This window comes from Parasteatoda tepidariorum, chromosome 5 (genome assembly GCF_982258835.1).
Source record: "Parasteatoda tepidariorum strain Cologne lab strain chromosome 5, Ptep-v5.0, whole genome shotgun sequence".
In the NCBI taxonomy this organism is placed as follows: domain Eukaryota; kingdom Metazoa; phylum Arthropoda; class Arachnida; order Araneae; family Theridiidae; genus Parasteatoda; species Parasteatoda tepidariorum.
Genome location: NC_141759.1, coordinates 22,548,112 through 22,566,616, shown reverse-complemented (window position 1 = coordinate 22,566,616; position 18,505 = coordinate 22,548,112). Strand labels below are relative to the sequence as shown.

Sequence of the window (18,505 nt, the reverse complement as noted above, 5' to 3'; positions counted from 1 at the left end):
AAATGTTCATGAAAAGATCTTTTTATGACGTACCTTTTTCTTTTTTTATTCTTAGAAATGAAAGGATTTTATTCTAAAAGATAATCATGTACAGGGTATTCCATTTCTTGACTATTTTTCTTTCAGTAAACGAAATATTTCGTTTCGTTCTGCTTTAACTTCGTTATCTAAAGCATGTGTTCTTCTATTTTTTACTTTATTTAAATAGAAATTTTAGAGTTAAAAATAAATTCCTTTCATTGTTGTGCAGCTGGCGGCAGAAAAATAAAAAATGGAAAGGGCCCAAAATCATTTGCATCTCTTCTAATAATAATTAATTGAAATATTTTAGAAGCAAACAATAGAAATTAAGAGAGAGTTTTAAAGAAAATTTTAAAACAGTATTTCCCTAAAAACTTTTAATATAAAATCTTATACATTTCCATTTTCTCTTTCTGCTATTTAACCAACATGGAACTTTTACTGTAATTCATCCCTTAATGTAAGTTTTAAGTAAATATAAACCAACATTAATTTTAAAAAAATAGTGCTCTTCAAAGGTTATTGGAAAAATAGTATACATTAGGAAAGTGAATTCTTCCGGGGAAAAAAAAATTACTCAAATTATTATAAATTCATGTTTTAAATTCGTTTCTGTATTTTAAAAAACAATTTTTATAATTTATTCATTATTACTTAAATGGTAAATTTTGAAACAAAGTTTGCAATTTTAACAATATTTAAATTTGAAATGAAGAAAAGGGAAAAAAAATCATACTTCATTTTAATTTTTCAAGAAAGAATAGTATTTTATTTACATTACACTTTAAATTTCCCATATTTACACACACACAAAAAAATTCGCTATAGTGTTTTTATAGTTTTCTTCTTCTTCTTCTTTGTTTTCCGGAAATTTTGCAAGAATTTTATTTTGTGAAATGCATTTTGCATACATATTTTAGCATTTGACGGAATAAAACTTTAAAATACAACTTTCGCGCCCTGTTTATTACTTTGAATAAATTCAATATTGCCCATGAGAAAAATTATTACAAATAAATAATAGTAATCTATTTTTTGTAGTTTTTCAGCAGAAAAGGTTTTAAGAATAAAAAAAATAAATAAAAAAAAGAAAGAACTCAAAATGAATAAATAAGTAATTAAGTATTATTTGTATATCTAACAAAAAACTTAAAAATCTAAATCTTAAACATATTCCATTTATTATCTGGGATGAAACCATTTAGTGAAAAATTTCGGAACAGTTCTTATTTCTGTGTATTGACCAGTTTACTTGTAACGCTTTAGAATGACATTATTGATATTTTTGAAAAACAAATATCGATTCTCAAAATGAATATCCTTCTCTCTCTGCCTTACATCAAAAAGTTAATGCAATTTTAACAACAAAAAAAAAGAAACAAAAAAAAAAAGATTAAAATAAACTCCGTTGTTAACAGCATCCCTACACCCTATGTCAAGTTTTGGATTCGGCTGATTCCGTTTGACGTCATAAGCTATCCCCGCCTCTTTTTCAGTAGCAGGAAGGAAGTTATTTTTAACCCTTTCGGGAAGGGCGAGTCATAATTGTATTCGTAAGGGATCAGTCTCAGGTTGGTAAAAAATAAAAAATGGTATCTTAAGTTTGGGCATAGCTAATTTGACAGATTTATTTTTGCTTTCACTTTACATCTAACACTCCCAATCCATAGGTAATAAAAATGTAACTGCACAATTTTTAATTCGAACTAAACAGTGGTGAATTAAATAAAGCAAACTATCATTACCCACACATAAACTGATAAAGAACTACTTTGGTTACCAGTTTTATCTTTTTACTCTGATTGATACGATTTCATGTTGTCACGTATTTGTGACAGTCGGCGCGAATGGGTTACGCTAATTTTAAGTTATAATTTAACAAATTTCCGGACAATTATGAACATACTGATTCGATTGTGGAGAGTTTTAAGTAATAGACTATTCAAAATAATCAAACAATTGAAATTTTGCTATTCACAACTCTTGATAATCATACCTTCCGCTCAACGTAAGAATAAGTTGCGCAGAAGGTTTAAATATTTTGAAATATTTTTTATCGATATGATCAGTCAATCAATTGTTAAAATAAATATAAAAATATTTAAAATAGTTAAAAACTGGTAGATATTTTATTCTTTTATGTTCCATTTTTTATATTTTAATGAAAATTGATTACTTCCGTATTTTAAATACTAAAAGAAAACACAAATATTTTAAATTCAAAATAGAAAAAACTTCTTTGAAAAAAATGCGCTAAAAAGCAGCAGAAATTTCAGAAAAAAGTAGCAATAAAGAAAAAGAAAATGAAGGAAATAAAAATGAAATTATGACCACCGAAGCCGACGTCTGGTAAAAGTCATTACATGAGATAAAATAAACATTCAAACGGGTTTTGTAAGTTTCCTTACGAAACTCGAATTGCGTCAAAATGACGCGCCCCGTAAATCAATCTACGCGCCCCGTTAAAAGCAATCTACAAGACATGAAGGCGTGGGAAAGCAATTGTCGAGTCCCTGTGGTTTAATTTGGGGTAAAGAGAAATATTCATGTATGTATTTTATACTAGCCGCTTAAGGCGGCCAGCTGTCCGCCACGCTAAAGGTTTTCACAAATAAAGTTTTTTAAAACATAGCAGGCGATCTGAAGATTAGTTGACAATTAAAGTGTTCCTATCCTGCAATTTTGTCTTCATATCCAGATGAACAGCGACAAATCTATCAAAGCGAAGCGTTCTATTTACGTATCGAATATGTTGCCACATTTTTAATACAAAAGTTGAGCTTTTCTCCACTATGATAAATGTAAACTAATGCGAACCTTACAATAAAATTATTAATTCCTTCGTATATTATTGGTTTAAGTTGTCGAAAATTAATATTTCAATTGAAAGGTTCGCATTAGCATACATTTATAAGAGATATGCATTTTTTAATAGTTTTTTGAATACGGCTCTTTGAAGACGAAAAAGCTTAGGTTTTCTTACAGAATGACTGATAACTAAAAAACTAATCCAAATTTTTGATTAAAAGAAAAAAAATACTTCTTCATTATGTCAAAACACAATTATGTGCCGAGTTTCGTGCCCGGGCGAGACTTCTGGGGCGATATATTGTGATTACAGACAGACACACACACAACCGCGTTTATTATTATTATTATAGACAGCTGTCCACCACGCTAAAGGTTTTCACAAATAAAGTTTTTTAAAACATAGCAGGAAATCTGAAGATTAGTGGACAATTAAAGTGTTCCTGTCCTGTGATTTTGTCTTCATATCCAGATGAACAGCGACAAATATATCAGGTTATAAATCAGGTAAGTGCAATGATTTTTACAATAAAAAATTTGCTTGTAAATATTTTTTTTTTCATTTGATGATGGTTCTCTACAGAATGGTTTTTTACGTCTGATTACGATCTATAAGAATAATAAACAAAGAAACAATATGAAAGAATTTTATTTCAATGTCAAGAATTCTTAAAATCGTTTTTTATCCTATGAATTCTTTATTTTCCGTTTTTTAGTTTATAATTTTTTGATAAAAATTTTTCTCAAAATACTTTTTTTGAAAAATTAAATGGTATAGCATTATGTGTTTATGTATACTTCTTGTATATTCCAATGTTTGAAGTAATATGATTCAGAAAAATATGGAATAAAAATTCGGTAGTTACGTATTAACGCCACCGCCGCTACAAATTTCGCGGTTTTTAAGTGCCGCCAATCTACACTTAAAATTTTTGCGACAATTCATAAAATAAAACAATTTATTTAAAATCAAAATCGTCAATCGGATTTTGGTGAAAAATGAGCCGATATAGAGTTTAGCATAGATTCAAAACAATCATATCGCCATATGAACTCTGATAAATAAGATTCCAAATGAAATAACATTTCCAAAACGTACGTTTACCAAGATAAAGTTTCATGTTGTGGGAATTGGTACATTTTTGTTTTTTCGGTAAAATATTTCCCTCCTGAAAAAATAAAATTGCATCATGTTTTGTTTTTGGCAATCCTCAAAGACGAATTTTCGTAGCACTAAAAATGGCGACAAAAAAGAATTGTTTTTTTGTTTTTGTTTCGTCAGCATTCTTTATTTTACGATTCTTAGTTTCTAAATAATGATTTTTATTGAAACTTGAAATTTTTTGATAAAAATTGTTGTCAAAAAACTTTGTTTACAAAATTAAATTTCATAAAATTATGAGGCTTATGTATACTTTTTGTTCATTTTAATTTTTGAAGTAATATGATTCTTAAAACTATAGAATGTAAAGTTTAAATGGGCCTTTCATGTTATATCATTAAATTTAGTAATACTATTTCTCGGGCATTAGGTTTTAACTCTTATAAGAATATACATATTTTTTTCTGTTAATGTACAAATATTTTTCCGATGTGTTTTGGATATTCCTTCTCTAATAAAAAGAGATACCATTTTGTTTTCGGTTGTACAAGAAAGAATATCAAGCATTTTTCTTTTTTAAATTTAATAAGCCACAGTAACGAAGGAACATTGCAATGCTACACGCTACATTAACGACGTCTCCAGAGTAACTGAATGACGGTTCATATAGAAATCGCAGGTATGCGTCTCATACAACAACGCCCCCTATAGTTCGTTGCGATCGCGAATAGTTTTTTTAATATGGCTCTTTGAAGACGAAAAAGCATAGATTTTCTTACAAAATGACTGATAACTAAAAAACTAATCTAAATTTTTGAAAAAGTAAAAAAATACTTCTTCATTATGTCGAAACACAATTATGTGCCAAGTTTCGTGCCTGGGCGAGGCTTCTGGGGCGATATATTGTGATTACAGACAGACACACACACAGCCGCGTTTATTATTATGTGTAGATGTATAGATATACTTGTTGTCACTTAAAGTTATTCGCCCAAAAATGGCAAACTTACGCTAGACAATAACGCCTACTTTCTCTCGTACGCCTACTCACTTTGCAGTACGAACAGCTTGCGTATGGTAATTATCAGCTTAAGATAAACCTCGAGCAACGTGAATAAATTTAAGTTTCAAAAATATATGTTGTTCGCATGATTAAAATTTTAAAAAAATCCCGAACATTTTGCGAATTTTCTCTTATTTAGGCACTTTTTAGGAAATATGAAATATCCTAATTTTATTTAAAGTTCTAGTAGTAACAATGAGTTCTATACCGGCACAATAGGCTACTATGTTTTTGTTTTGTTATTTTTGCACTGTCATAGATAAAAAATAATGGACAATAGTCACTTTAAAATACGACATAAAGAAAAAGAAAATGAAGGAAATAAAAATGAAAATATGACCACCGAAGCCGACGTCTTCAGGGGGTACCGGCCTCAGTAGCCATAAAAACAAAACCATTTCTAATTGAGGGAGAAGCAAATGCTTAAATTAACTCCCTCAGTACCCCGATGGTTTTGCATAGAAGTCCAGGAAAAAAAACATGCAATATAAATAACAAATTAAGAAAAGAAACTCAAACAAAATCATCAGAAAAATAAAAACTCACATATATTGGCAAAAGCTCCAGAAAAGGAATCACCTTGTGGAATTCCAATAATTTGTTTGTAAAAATCTGAACTATTAAAAAGAACATTCTCAAAAAGATTAAACCTCACATAAATCCAACCAATTAAACTTATCAATTTTCTCATTAAATAAATACCTATCATAAATCCCTTCACAAATCTCAATAATCCTTCCATGCGGTATACTGGTATACAAATTTTCGAAATCAAAAGTATTAATGCTGGAAATATCATTATTATTAATATAATCGAAAACTTCAACATTACTCTTTAAAACAATATTTTTCTCTTTTTTAATTTTATGCAAAATAATTTTTAAAAAACTAAAAAACCTTTTACTAATATCAGAATTATAACTATTAGTACCACACGCTATAAACCTAAATTTAATCAGATTTTTGTGAAATTTAACAATTGGAAATAAATATGGAAATGTAATCCTATTTAACCTAAATTTTAATTTTTAACTAAATGTAATAATTCTCCTTTCAATAACTTTTTTATCTTCTTTTAATTTTAAATAAGTATTATTTGCATTATATTCTCCAATAATCAATTTTTTAAAAAATAATTACACATAATACAGAAATTATTTGAAGCTTTATCTACGACAGTAACAATAAATTTATCCTTAAGATTTTTAATTTTCCTGGATAAATCATAATCTATATAAGTACCTTTAGGAAATGAACTAAAACAGTTATTAAATAAATTAAATTTAACCCTTTCAATAATTTTAGCTTTCCACTTTGAAAAACCCTCAACGGGCCAATGATATTTTCTGGAAATTTTTGCAATAAAAAAATCAAGATCTTATTTAATAGATAAAATAGAATCTTCTTTTTTCATTTTAACTCTGGTCCTAAATTTTGAACCTTTACTTAAAATGCTGATTAAATCTTGATCTCCCACAATCTCCAAATTTCCCGTAATAACATGTCCATAATCATTATCAATAAATTTAGAAAAATAATGTTGAAAGTTTTCAAGAAGCTGTGAATTGTTTTTTAAATAATTTGAATAATAATGATTTTCCTTTAATTTTTTTAATGTTATTTTTTTATTAAAAAAATGATTGAAGAATTCTAGGTTTTTATATTTTTTTCTTTTAAAAGGGCACAATTCAAGTTTTAACTGAGCAGCCCCAGTTAAGCATTCTATTAATTTATTACGTATTTCTTTCTCTTGACATTTTTCACATTTTTTTTCTTCATTTGCGCATTGTAATAGAGGGCGTTGTTTTCTTTAGGTTTTAGTTTTTTCTTTTCATTCGGCTTGCTTCAGAAATTGATGTCTGACCTGTGAATATGTGAGTTTTTACTTTTCTGATGATTTTGTTTGAGTTTCTTTTCTTAATTTGTTATTTATATTGCATGTTTTTTTTCCTGGACTTCTATGCAAAACCATCGGGGTACTGAGGGAGTTAATTTAAGCATTTGCTTCTCCCTCAATTAGAAATGGTTTTGTTTTTATGGCTACCGAGGCCGGTACCCCCTGAAGACGTCGGCTTCGGTGGTCATATTTTCATTTTTATTTCCTTCATTTTCTTTTTCTTTATTTCGTATTTTAAAGTGACTATTGTCCATTAGTTTTTATCTATGACAGTGCAAAAATAACAAATCAAAAACATAGTAACCTATTGTGCCGGTATAGAACTCATTGTTACTACTAGAACTTTAAATAAAGTTATATTTCATATTTCCTTAAAAGTGCCAAAATAAGAGAAAATTCTCAAAATGTTCTGGATTTTTTAAAAATTTTAACCATGCGAACTACATATATTTTTGAAGCTTAAATTTATTCACGTTGCTCGAGATTTATCTTAAGCTGATAATTACCATACGCAAGCTGTTCGTACTGTAAAGTAAGTAGGCGCACGAGAGAAAGTAGGCGTTATTGTCTAGCGTAAGTTCGCCATTTTTGGGCGAATAACTTTAAGTGACAACAAGTATATATAAAATACATACATGAATATTTCTCTTTACCCCAAATTAAACCACATTGACTCGACAATTGCTTTTCGACGCCTTCATGTCTTGCAGATTGCTTTTAACACTAGATTTACGGGACGCGACATTTTGACGCAATTCGAGTTTCGTAAGGAAAGTTACAAAACCCGTTTGGATGTTTATTTTATCTCATGCAATGACTTTTATCCACTGATCGAGGTAAATATATACTGAAGTATACTTTCTTCAAAAGCGTTGAAATATTGGAATTCTCTTTGTGGTATACCTATCCCTACGGATATGCGTCAATTTGACGCGATAGTAATTTAGACGAAATTTTTAATAAACATGCAAGCATCACATCAACATTAAACAGGAATGTACCGACAATACTTCGATCCGTTATCCGATGTCGTTATCTCAAATGAAACAAGTGATAAACAACTGTTGCCGATAAGCAATAATAGAAAGAACAAGGGCGGAATGTTAGTAAGTAACCACTAAGTAAATTCAGCAAATATGAAGTGACGAATTATATAATCCGACAAATTGCTTAGAAATAGTGGTGGCTAAAAATCTACTAAATTGAATTCATTTAATGTGTATTCGTATATATATGTATTCGTTCATGCGTCAAATTGAAGCGTGTTCGTAGAGATAGGTATATAAGAAACGTCCGTAAATCTAGTGTTAATTGTTTTGTAGCTATCCTTCGTCAAGTTGAAATAAAATATTCCATTACAGTCAATTTTTTTTTAAAGATTATAAAGCATAAAATTCGAATGTTTTTTTATTTAAAGACAGCTTGAATGGCTTATATGTTAATTAATCCCTCCCCTCCTCCCCAAAAAAGTTTTATGTTGCATAAAACACATCAGACAAGATTGCATTTCTTCTTTAGTTACCGCTTTAAGTTAATAAAATTAAGGTAAATTTCATTAACCGAGTATCTATTCATTTGGAATAAATAGTATTTTTAATTTTCAGTTTTTAATTGTCAGTATGGTATTGCTAATGGAATTCTTTCGGGTAAATTTACCTCAATTTTTTTAAAAGAAAAAAGGAAAAAATCTCATTTCAATTAGTAGCAAATAAAATTTTCTGATAATAATATTAGAAAAAGCAAATTGAAGTCTATTATCTTCATAAATAAATTAATGCTAATAAAAGTGAAAGATTTGCTGTTTAACAGGGATCTAAACAAATTATTTAAAAATTTTGTTTTTCTATTATTTACCCACTTATAAGGAACAGAAGTTAAAGTTTTTATTTTTATTTCTAAATGGGGCAGTCTAAAATTTTACCGTTTAAATTGTTTAATTTTAGAAATTCAATTTTGGCGATAATTATGTAACACAGCGTAGAGCACAAAATTACTTTCCTACCTCACATACTTATCACCTATACTTTTATTTATAGCCCAGTGCTTTCATGATTCCTTATATATTTCTTTATCTTAAAATGTAAAATTAATATTAGAATAGGACAGGGTGGCGAACCTTTATACAACAACGTGCCATTTTCTCTAAAAAATAGCTTAATGAGGTCATTGACGTGCCGTCAAATAATTTTGACTTCGTGATTATTGCAGGGATGAGAGTAGTCAGAAAGTAAAAAAGAGGAAATCCAAGAATATATATTAAATCGCACTTTTTTTGTCTAATTTTTGTTTAAACTTGTAATCCATGTGATTATAAATCCCGATATGAGGCTTTTAAATCACGTGCATATAAAACTCTACATCAAATTTAAAAAATGCGAAAATACAAATCATGATGCGTAATTTTTAGATCAAGATGCATAATTTTAAAATCGCGCAATATTACAACCGCAAAAACGAATCACGTCATTGGATTTTAAGCTCGGGTAGTTACATAGGGTTTTAAAAGCTCGTAAATACAAATCGCGAAATTGGTTTTTTAAATATCGTAAATAAGAATCGCAATGTTCAATATTTAAATGGCCTGAATAAGAATCGCAACGTTCAACTTTTAAATCAGGTAAATACGAAAATCGATGTTTGATAATAAAATCGCGATTTTAAAAATGCAAAAATACAAAACACGATATTTGATTTTTAAATCTCGTAAATACGAGTAATAATGTACGATATTTAAAAAGCGTAAATAAGAATTGCAATGCGCAACTTTTAAATCAGGTAAATACGAAAATCGATTATTGATACTAAAATCGCGTGAATAAAAATCGAGATATTTGCAGAGTCGGGACTTGGGATTTCTAAAAGGATTGTTTGAATTCTTTTTTGTTTACACAATAAATAAAAACTTACAAGATTAATTGAATGAGCAAATAAATATTTTCACCACAAATCCACCTCTATTTTTTTTCGCATTTTTGTTTGCTTTCTCTCCAGAATACAAGAAGCAGCGACGTCTAAATTACGAAAATACGATCTATCCGGCCGACGGATAAAAAATAAGGAAAATCTTATTTTCTATGCGTGAAATCGGAGAAAATAGCTAATATAAGTAAGCATGCGGAAGGATTAGCAGCTAGGACGTAGTTTGAATTTTCTGTTTTTCTTTGAAAATCGTAAATAAATATAATAATTTAACTTCAACGACTGAATTTTTTTTTAAAAAAAAAACGGGATATTTATAAATAAATAAATAAAAAAAACGAAACCTTTAGAGAATCTGAGTTTTTGATAAAAAGGCTGAAATTCGAGAGAAAAAAGCGAAAAAAATCTTATCCCTGTATAAAGGTCAACCAATTCGAGAGAAAAAAGCGAAAAAAATCTCATCCCTGTATAAAGGTCAACCAGTTTTATCCCTAGGAAATGATTTTTAGAGAAACTTCAGAGGAAGGAATGAGGACTTCAATAATTTCGCTCCGCGGAAAATTAAATTCCTCATAAAATATTTTATTTTGTGCAAAAAAAAAATTTCGGCGGAAATTAGCGGGAAAAATGGAAAAATCTGAGGAAAAGCGGAAATCCGCGAATCCGCGGAAGAATCTCATCCCTGGATTATTGGGAAAATAATAATACTAAATACTATCAACTCAAAACTCTTTATTTACATTGAAAAAAAAATACATTTTGCAATGTCTCAGTTATACAAGTAATTCAACTTAAAGTAACATCAATGAGACTTCTGTTGTTGCAGATTAGATGACCAATAACTTATATTAGGTTGTAAAATGTTAGTTTAAGCAGGACTGTTTATTTTTTTTTCTAGTCGTTTATTGTGGCTTGTTTTCTACGGTTATTAATTGTTTTTTAGCATTAATTTTTAATTTTTTTATTAATAATTGTTTAATATTTTGTTTTTTTTGTGAATTTTAATTTAATTGTTGCATATGCTTCATAGCGTAATAACATTTGTGTAATAACAATTCATAGTGTAACAACAATTGTGATCGGTGGAGTGCCCAAAATATTGTGTCGCGTGCCATAAATTGCACGCGTGCCATTGGTTCGCCATCCCTGGAATAGGATATAATTCTTTAAAAATTAAAATTCTTCTTTAAATAACTGGAAGCCTTCGCTATTCAACACCCGTAAATGATTTTTAATCATTATTCTCCATTTTATCTTATACGTCATTCCACAAAAACAAAGAACATTTTAACTTCAAAGCAAACAATTAACTTTGCTTCATGTAAGAATGTTTTGTTAATCGCAAAGAAGCAGACAGATTTGAAAATTAATCCTCTGTATTCAAAAAAATCTAACCTAAAGAAAAGACATTGTGAAGTTCCATATGAAGAAAGAAAATTGGAAGTAATTTCACTCGTTGAAGAGATTTATATCAATTCAGATAGAGAACAGTTTTTATCGCTGTTTATTTAATTTTTCTTGAACATTTTATTTCCAATGACTATGAAAGTTAAGATTTATATCTAGCATAATGTAATGCCTCTCTCTTATTATTTTTGACTGACTTCTACTCCAGCTGCAGCTTATAAAATAAGTAGTAAATAAGTAAAGATCCTGTAAGGGAAAAGTATATTGCCTGCAACAATGGGTAAAAGGTAAATACAGCAACAACAAAAAAGCATTTAAATTTATATTTTTCACTTTTGAATTATTCACAAGACTTGAGAACATCTTTATACTTTTGAAAATTAAATTTCATTCACGTTGCTCGCGGCATTTTAAGATCATCATTTCCAATTGCAAGTTGTTCACACTGCGGAATTAAACGTATAAAACAAAGTTGACATTACTGTCTAATGTGTGTATATATATATATATATATATATATATGTATATATATATATATATATATATATATATATATATATATATATATATATATATATATATATATATATATATATATATATATATATATATATATATATATATATATATATATATATTGCAGGCAAAGTTTGAGATCTGGCATTCGATAGATTACCTAGACATTGTATATAATACTTAAAACTGGTCTGCAATGTATGAAGCGATTTATATTTCACACATTCCCAAGGCATTTTATAGAATGCCAAGTGAGAATTAATTTCGATGTAATGAATGAAAGAGATTCATTTCGAATATAGTAACTGTAATTTAAAACTTAATTGAAATATTTAACGTTGAAACAAGTAGGTTAATTTTAAAATTTTCATATTTATATGAAAATTTTGCTCCTTTAATAAAAACATAAATTTTGTTTAGAATAATTTTTCTACGTGCTTTGAATAGACTATTTTTAATGGCACTCTCGTTATTTCTTTTGAATAACATTTGCCTTTTTGAGAACTGCACCATTTGTGAAAGCCCTTATATAGCAAGACGGAAAAGAGAAAAACCTGGTACGTAAAACATTTCATTCCAGCATTTTTTTCGAAAAAAATGAAATATCTGTAACTATCAAGATTTCTTTTATAATTCTGGCATATATATAAAACTGCTTCTTTTCCAAGATAAAGTAGATATTGTTGAAAAATTTAAAAAAAGATTAAGTAAACTCCTCCCCAAAACTAGCTATAACTGAAATGGTTTTACTACCAGCCTTTCCTCTTTTCCGTCTCGCTTTCACCCCTGAACTGCACTTCATTTATTTGTATACTAATCTTATCAAGACCACTTTTAATACTTTACCTAAATAGCATTAGGAGTAAGATTTCTACGGTTTTAATTAATTTTGCTTTAATTCTTGCGTTTTTAGTAATAATAAATTACTTTCATTGGCATTTAAGGCTACACGCCAATTTATGAACCACTCTTAACATTCGTAGAGAAAGTCTTGTTGTCTTGAAATGGCAAAATCAGGATTTGAAGATTTTTCAATATCTGCTGTATCATCGGCATAGTAAGATAATTGGAAACTAACTTTTTCCGAAAATCTGATGTAAACAAAACATGCAAGGAGGACCCAAGGATATTTCACAAGGACAAATACAAGGACAGGACAAGGACTGAAATAAGTCTAAATGCAAATTTAAACTATGTTATTTTATTATAAGTCCTTCATGCAAAACACGATCAAAGGCCTTGGAAACATCTAGTATAGTTTGTTCATCAGGAGTTGGCACTTGACACCACTTCTTCGTGCGACGAATTCATTTTAGCGAGGGAGTAAGAGGAGAAACGTCTCCGCGCTTGAAATTGAGACAACCCTTAATACGTGAGAAGCACGAAGAGTGAATTATTTTTCAGTCACTTACTTCGCTTAATCATCTGCTATTATACCTTTCGTTTCTATAGCTAATTAAATATATTTCAAAAAGTACAAATTATTCACGCAAAAGAGAAGAATATCATAAAATTTTTTGAAATATTCATTGTTAAAAAATGCGCATAGAGATTGCGAAATAAATATTTTTATCATACGATCGCCAAATAGCAATCTCGTTCAGGATTGTTCACACCTTCTCCCAAAAATAGCGAAATAGTATAATCGGATGCGTCGTGATGAAGGCGGTGCCAAGTGTTAACTCCTTCTGAATGAACTGTAATAATACAGTTGACGTTTGTTTTAAGTAAAAGTCATTTGATTCAAATTCAGAAAGTCTAATAAGCTATTTTACAGTTCAGAGTTCTTCTATATGCTACCAACTTTCTACTCTACTTGTTAAAATTTATTCTAGTGGTAGCTATATTTATGTTTTAAAGTATAATTTTTTTATGCAAATTTATTTTCCACACCATTACATATAAAGGATTTAAGAATTCATATGCAGCGTTACATGGTTACTCTTTCGTAGTGAAAACTTCAAAATTTTGGCAAAATTACCAAAAATTCTGAATGATTTGGTTCTTAAGTGTCTACCACTCTTTAAAATATTTTCCGAAACGGAGTAGGCCTGTAAATGTTCACCTGCGTAATTTTGAACCAACCCCGAAGACAAGAGAACTCTTGGATCAAGCATAGGGACAAACTAGTCGTGGAGAACTTTTTGATTTATCAAACCCGCATTTGCCTTACATAGAGAGAAAAATCTACGAAATCCTTTCACGATTAGCATGACGGCACTGAGGATATTTTACGTCAGCACTCGGTTGGTGTGAGCCGATGGCGGATTTCGTGCAGACCAGTCATTACTGGGATTCAAGGCCGGGTGCTCTATTCCCTCTGCCACACTCCACCACTTAGTACATTACTAGTTTGATTCATAGTTTAACCATTTTGATGACCGATTGATGCATAATATATGAAAGTATAACATTTTCCCCCCACTATCCATTTATTATCGTTTCTTATTTATTTTTTCAATTCTTTTCAAATTATTAATTTCGTCTTCAGAAAACAATGCTTTACAATATATTACCAACCGGAAATCTGATTCAGATTAATTAGATATGACTGAAATATTGCTGTTTAAATAAAGATTCCATATGTGTTTCTTGTAAAATAGGCGGAAGGATTATTTTCAAATTTAGGGAAGATTGCCCCCTGCAGTCGGGGTGGGGATGGGGGAAAAGGGCGCAATTGAGTGTTTTTTATCTCAAATGTGAAATGAGTGGCCACAGGTCAAAAGAGACCTGCCCAACCATACCGAATTCTGCTTTTGTACACTCATCTAATATTTATACTTTTGTTGGTTCATCTAATATCGTGCCCCTGAAAGTGTAGCCAAACAAATTTGTTCAAAATTGTTTAGTTGCAACCTATAATATTTTTTAAAGCCAAGCACCTAGAATACTTTTTTACTAGTGATGCTATTTTATCTGACAATTTTAATTCATCGTTCATTAGTTTAATCAACTATTGGTACACGTAATTTTAATTTATTACACAACAAGCGGTTGCCGCTGCAGTCTAATTTCCATTATCCCCAATTATTTTACTGCTGCTGTGCGAAGCCAATGAGGCGACAATTTCAGCGTATGGTGCTCTAGTCACTGCAATTATTTAATCTTTTTATATTTTATAATTATTTTATTTTCCATTTAATTTTTTTCTCTTGTATTTTTCAAAATTCATGATGTATCAAGTCAATTTGGAAAGATAAAAGATCCCTTCAGGGTCTTAAAGCATTTAGCAGTCAGAAGACTATAACCTGTGACTCTGCAATCTTCATGAAATTAAAACTTTTATTTTCTATTTAAAAAGACTTTTTCAATTGATAACTCTTTCAGTAGTATTCTTCAACTCTCAAACTATAAAAATTGCTGATTTTAATTTCAGTTAATTATATTTTGAAATTTATTAGTCAACACTCTTTGCATTTTTTGTCACTCGTGGCGACCTTGCAATGTTGCCACCAAATTTCTTATAATTTTTGTATCTAATACTTCAGGGGTTTTAATCAACCGCTTTATAATTTATAGTTTTTTTTATTTTATAGCCGTCGTTAAACAGTCGATCCAATTTTTGAATTTACGACTACAAGTGTTCAACTCCGTATTTCCGTAAGTGTTCAACTCCGTAGTCTCTTAATTTTGAACCGAATCCAGAAAACAAGGGAACTCCAGAATTAAGTATTAAAAGAAATTTGCCTTCATGCATGACTTTTCATGGAACTGACCCGCATATATTTTACATGGTGAACAAAACCACGAAAACCTCCACAGTTAGCCCGATAGCAAATATACTCTTACATATGATCCGTCTATCACTGGGGGTACTTAACGATCGATCACACTCTGGTCGGTGTGAGCGGGGTGTAGAATTCATATCGACCAGCCGTCGCTGGGAATTGAACCTGGGGCTCTTCGTTGAGAGGTGAGCGCTCTATCGCCTGAGCCACAGCGGCGCTTTGCATTTTGAAAAATATTGATATTAAGAAGAATGTGACACTTCATTTCGTTAAAAAAGCAAAACAGCTTTTAAGTAAAAAACTAAATATAACTGCGCCCTTGCAGCGTGATGATAGTGTTCAAACCTGTCTGTTTTTTTTTTATCTTTTCGTGAATGATATTTCCCAGATTGGCAGCAGTAGAAAATTGAATTATAATTTGAAAACAACATATCCTTATTTTGTTCAATCAGAGATACCAACTTATACATTTTCGACAGCTGATAAATATTTTTGAGTCGTAGTCTTATGATCTGTGATATTCAGTTAATAAATTCGATTTAATAGGACTTTTTATTACCACTATGTCTAAATAATTCAAAGGTGTATAACAAAAAAGCCCCCTTCCTTTAAATTCAGTCGAGTTGATCAGGATTCCCGCAAGCCTTTAAATTCTAAAAAGCGGTAACGAAAATTAAGCTAATGTGGATATCTTAATTTTTGCGTAAACACCAATAAAAATTGTTTTCCGAAGAAAGCACATACACACACACACACACACATATATATATATATATATATATATATATATATATATATATATATATATATATATATATATATATATATATATATATATATATATATATATATATATATATATATATATATATATATATATATATATATATATATATATATATATATATATATATATATAAATAAATAAATACAAGAAGACACGAAGAAAGTTAAGAAAAACAATAAATTTCATTTATTGCGCTTAAGCTGCAAGTAAACAGAATTCATTAAATAAGTTCAAAGTGAAGAATAAAACAAAGAAAAATTATAGACATATGTAAAAAAAAAGGGGGGGAATAATAAGTAAAAAAATAAGTAAAAAACGGTTGTTTGTTATTTTTTTACTTATTATTTCCCCCCCCCTTTTTTTACATGTGTCTATAATTTTTCTTTGTTTTATTCTTCCTTTTGAACTTATATATATATGTATATATATATATATATATATATATATATATATATATATATATATATATATATATATATATATATATATAATATTCCATTTTCTAAATCACTATACGATTCAGTGGTATAGTACAATAAGAAATATCTCTTAACATTAACCTATTTTCACTTAAACTTTTCAAGGTCATCAGGTGCCTGGGTTGAGACTTTTAAAAAGTTAGCAAAACTAACTGAAAATAAAAAAAAAAATTGTTTTCTGGTTCACTCTTTATCGATCCTTAAGCAGTTGGGATCTGAAATCGCGCAATTAAATATTTATTAATTAATTTAATTTTATTGGTGGTTAAAATCGTTCTAAAATAAAATTGTAAATCAGAGAAATGAATGAAAGGCATAAATTTTAGTCACTTCAAATTCTAAAATTTAATTTTACTCAAAATCCATAAAAGTGGGGTGTTTGGCAAATGTTTTGCGTAATTTTAAAATTAACATATTTGTCTAATTAAGGAGTCAATAAAAGTACATAAATATTTACATATTTGGTAATCACAATATCGTGTTTTCCCTGTAAATTGATAAAATATATCACAATTCTTTTATCGCTTTTTAATGCATTTTTTTAAAAATATTTTGCACCAGTTGCATGTTTATTGAATTTTCAAAAATTATTTAGATTACTATAAATGCATGTTATTGAAAATGATTCACTGTTGAATGTTTTTCAAATCGGCAAATAAATAAGAACATTTTAACTCACCCAAAATAAATCACCACAAAAAGAATCATTCATATTTTGCTCATGAGTTTCTTTGTAAACCGGTTTTTAGTTCCTTTTACTACCGATTCTTGACAAAACTGTCATGAAAGGATTTGTTTCTTCTTACGTTTAGTTATGCATTGTTAGTCTACGCATGCGCATCTGGAACAAAAGCTCCGCGAATACGGGTTTTATTTTTTTTTCTTCTCTTAACTCTTTTTATCTGGTTAATTGCAAACAAAAGAGAAGACGATTTAATCTCGCTAACTCTGAATATTATCTAATTGATACGAAGGTGTAAACAAAAATATTGCTAAAAAGCGAGAAATAAAATATATCTTAAGCTTATGTTATTTTCAGTAACAATGATAAAACCAATTTAGATAAACGTAATTAATGTAAATTATGAATGTTCAGTTGTATTTTAATTAATCTAGATAATAACGTTACTAATATCTTTATTTACATATTTATTTCAAAAATAATTTTAATTTTAATACTACTAATATTAATACTATTAATTTCAATACTATTTATTTTTCGCTTTTAAAACAAAACCAATCGTTGCATTATCAATTCTATTAAGTATTTATAATACAAAACTGAACCGTAGATTTTAAAGTTATAAATATTATTAAAGTATTTTCTGCCACATCTTACTTAAAATAGATGAATACGTTATTAACATTATTTTATTTTTATTAATATTTTATTTATACATTTTTTCCAAAAATACTATATTAATTTTAACTTTTACTGTAAAAACAAAAACTATTCATTTCGGTTATAGATTTATAATATAAGTATATTTTTCAAGCGGAACAGTAGATTTGTGAGTTGTAAATGCTATTTAAGATTGTTCAGTTACATTTTACTTAAAATATAGGAATATGTAATTATTTTCATATATTTATTACAAAAATGCTATATTTATTTTAACATATACCGTAAAAGCAAAAACTAGTTGAGTGGTGTATTTTTAGTTAAATTAACTCTTATGTTTTTAACTATAGATACATAAAGCAATTGTATTTGTAAAATTGAACTGCAGATTTGTAAGTTATAAATGTTATTTAAAAATGTTCAGTTACATTTTACT

At 28.7% G+C, this 18,505-nt stretch overlaps 1 protein-coding gene across 2 annotated transcripts in view; it reads right to left on the bottom strand.

The window, feature by feature from the left end:
- LOC107457427 (multidrug resistance-associated protein 1) overlaps positions 1 to 17,572 on the bottom strand; it is a 159,914-nt gene extending 142,342 nt beyond the window's left edge. The window contains exon 1 of one of the 2 annotated variants that reach the window (XM_087163516.1): positions 17,407 to 17,572. In XM_087163516.1, the coding sequence (XP_087019642.1) occupies positions 17,407 to 17,439 (33 nt within the window). In that variant the 5' untranslated portion in view covers positions 17,440 to 17,572. The remainder of the gene's footprint in view (positions 1 to 17,406) is intronic. The other variant, XM_087163517.1, reaches the window with a different exon arrangement.
- Between the last annotated feature and the right edge of the window lie 933 nt (positions 17,573 to 18,505).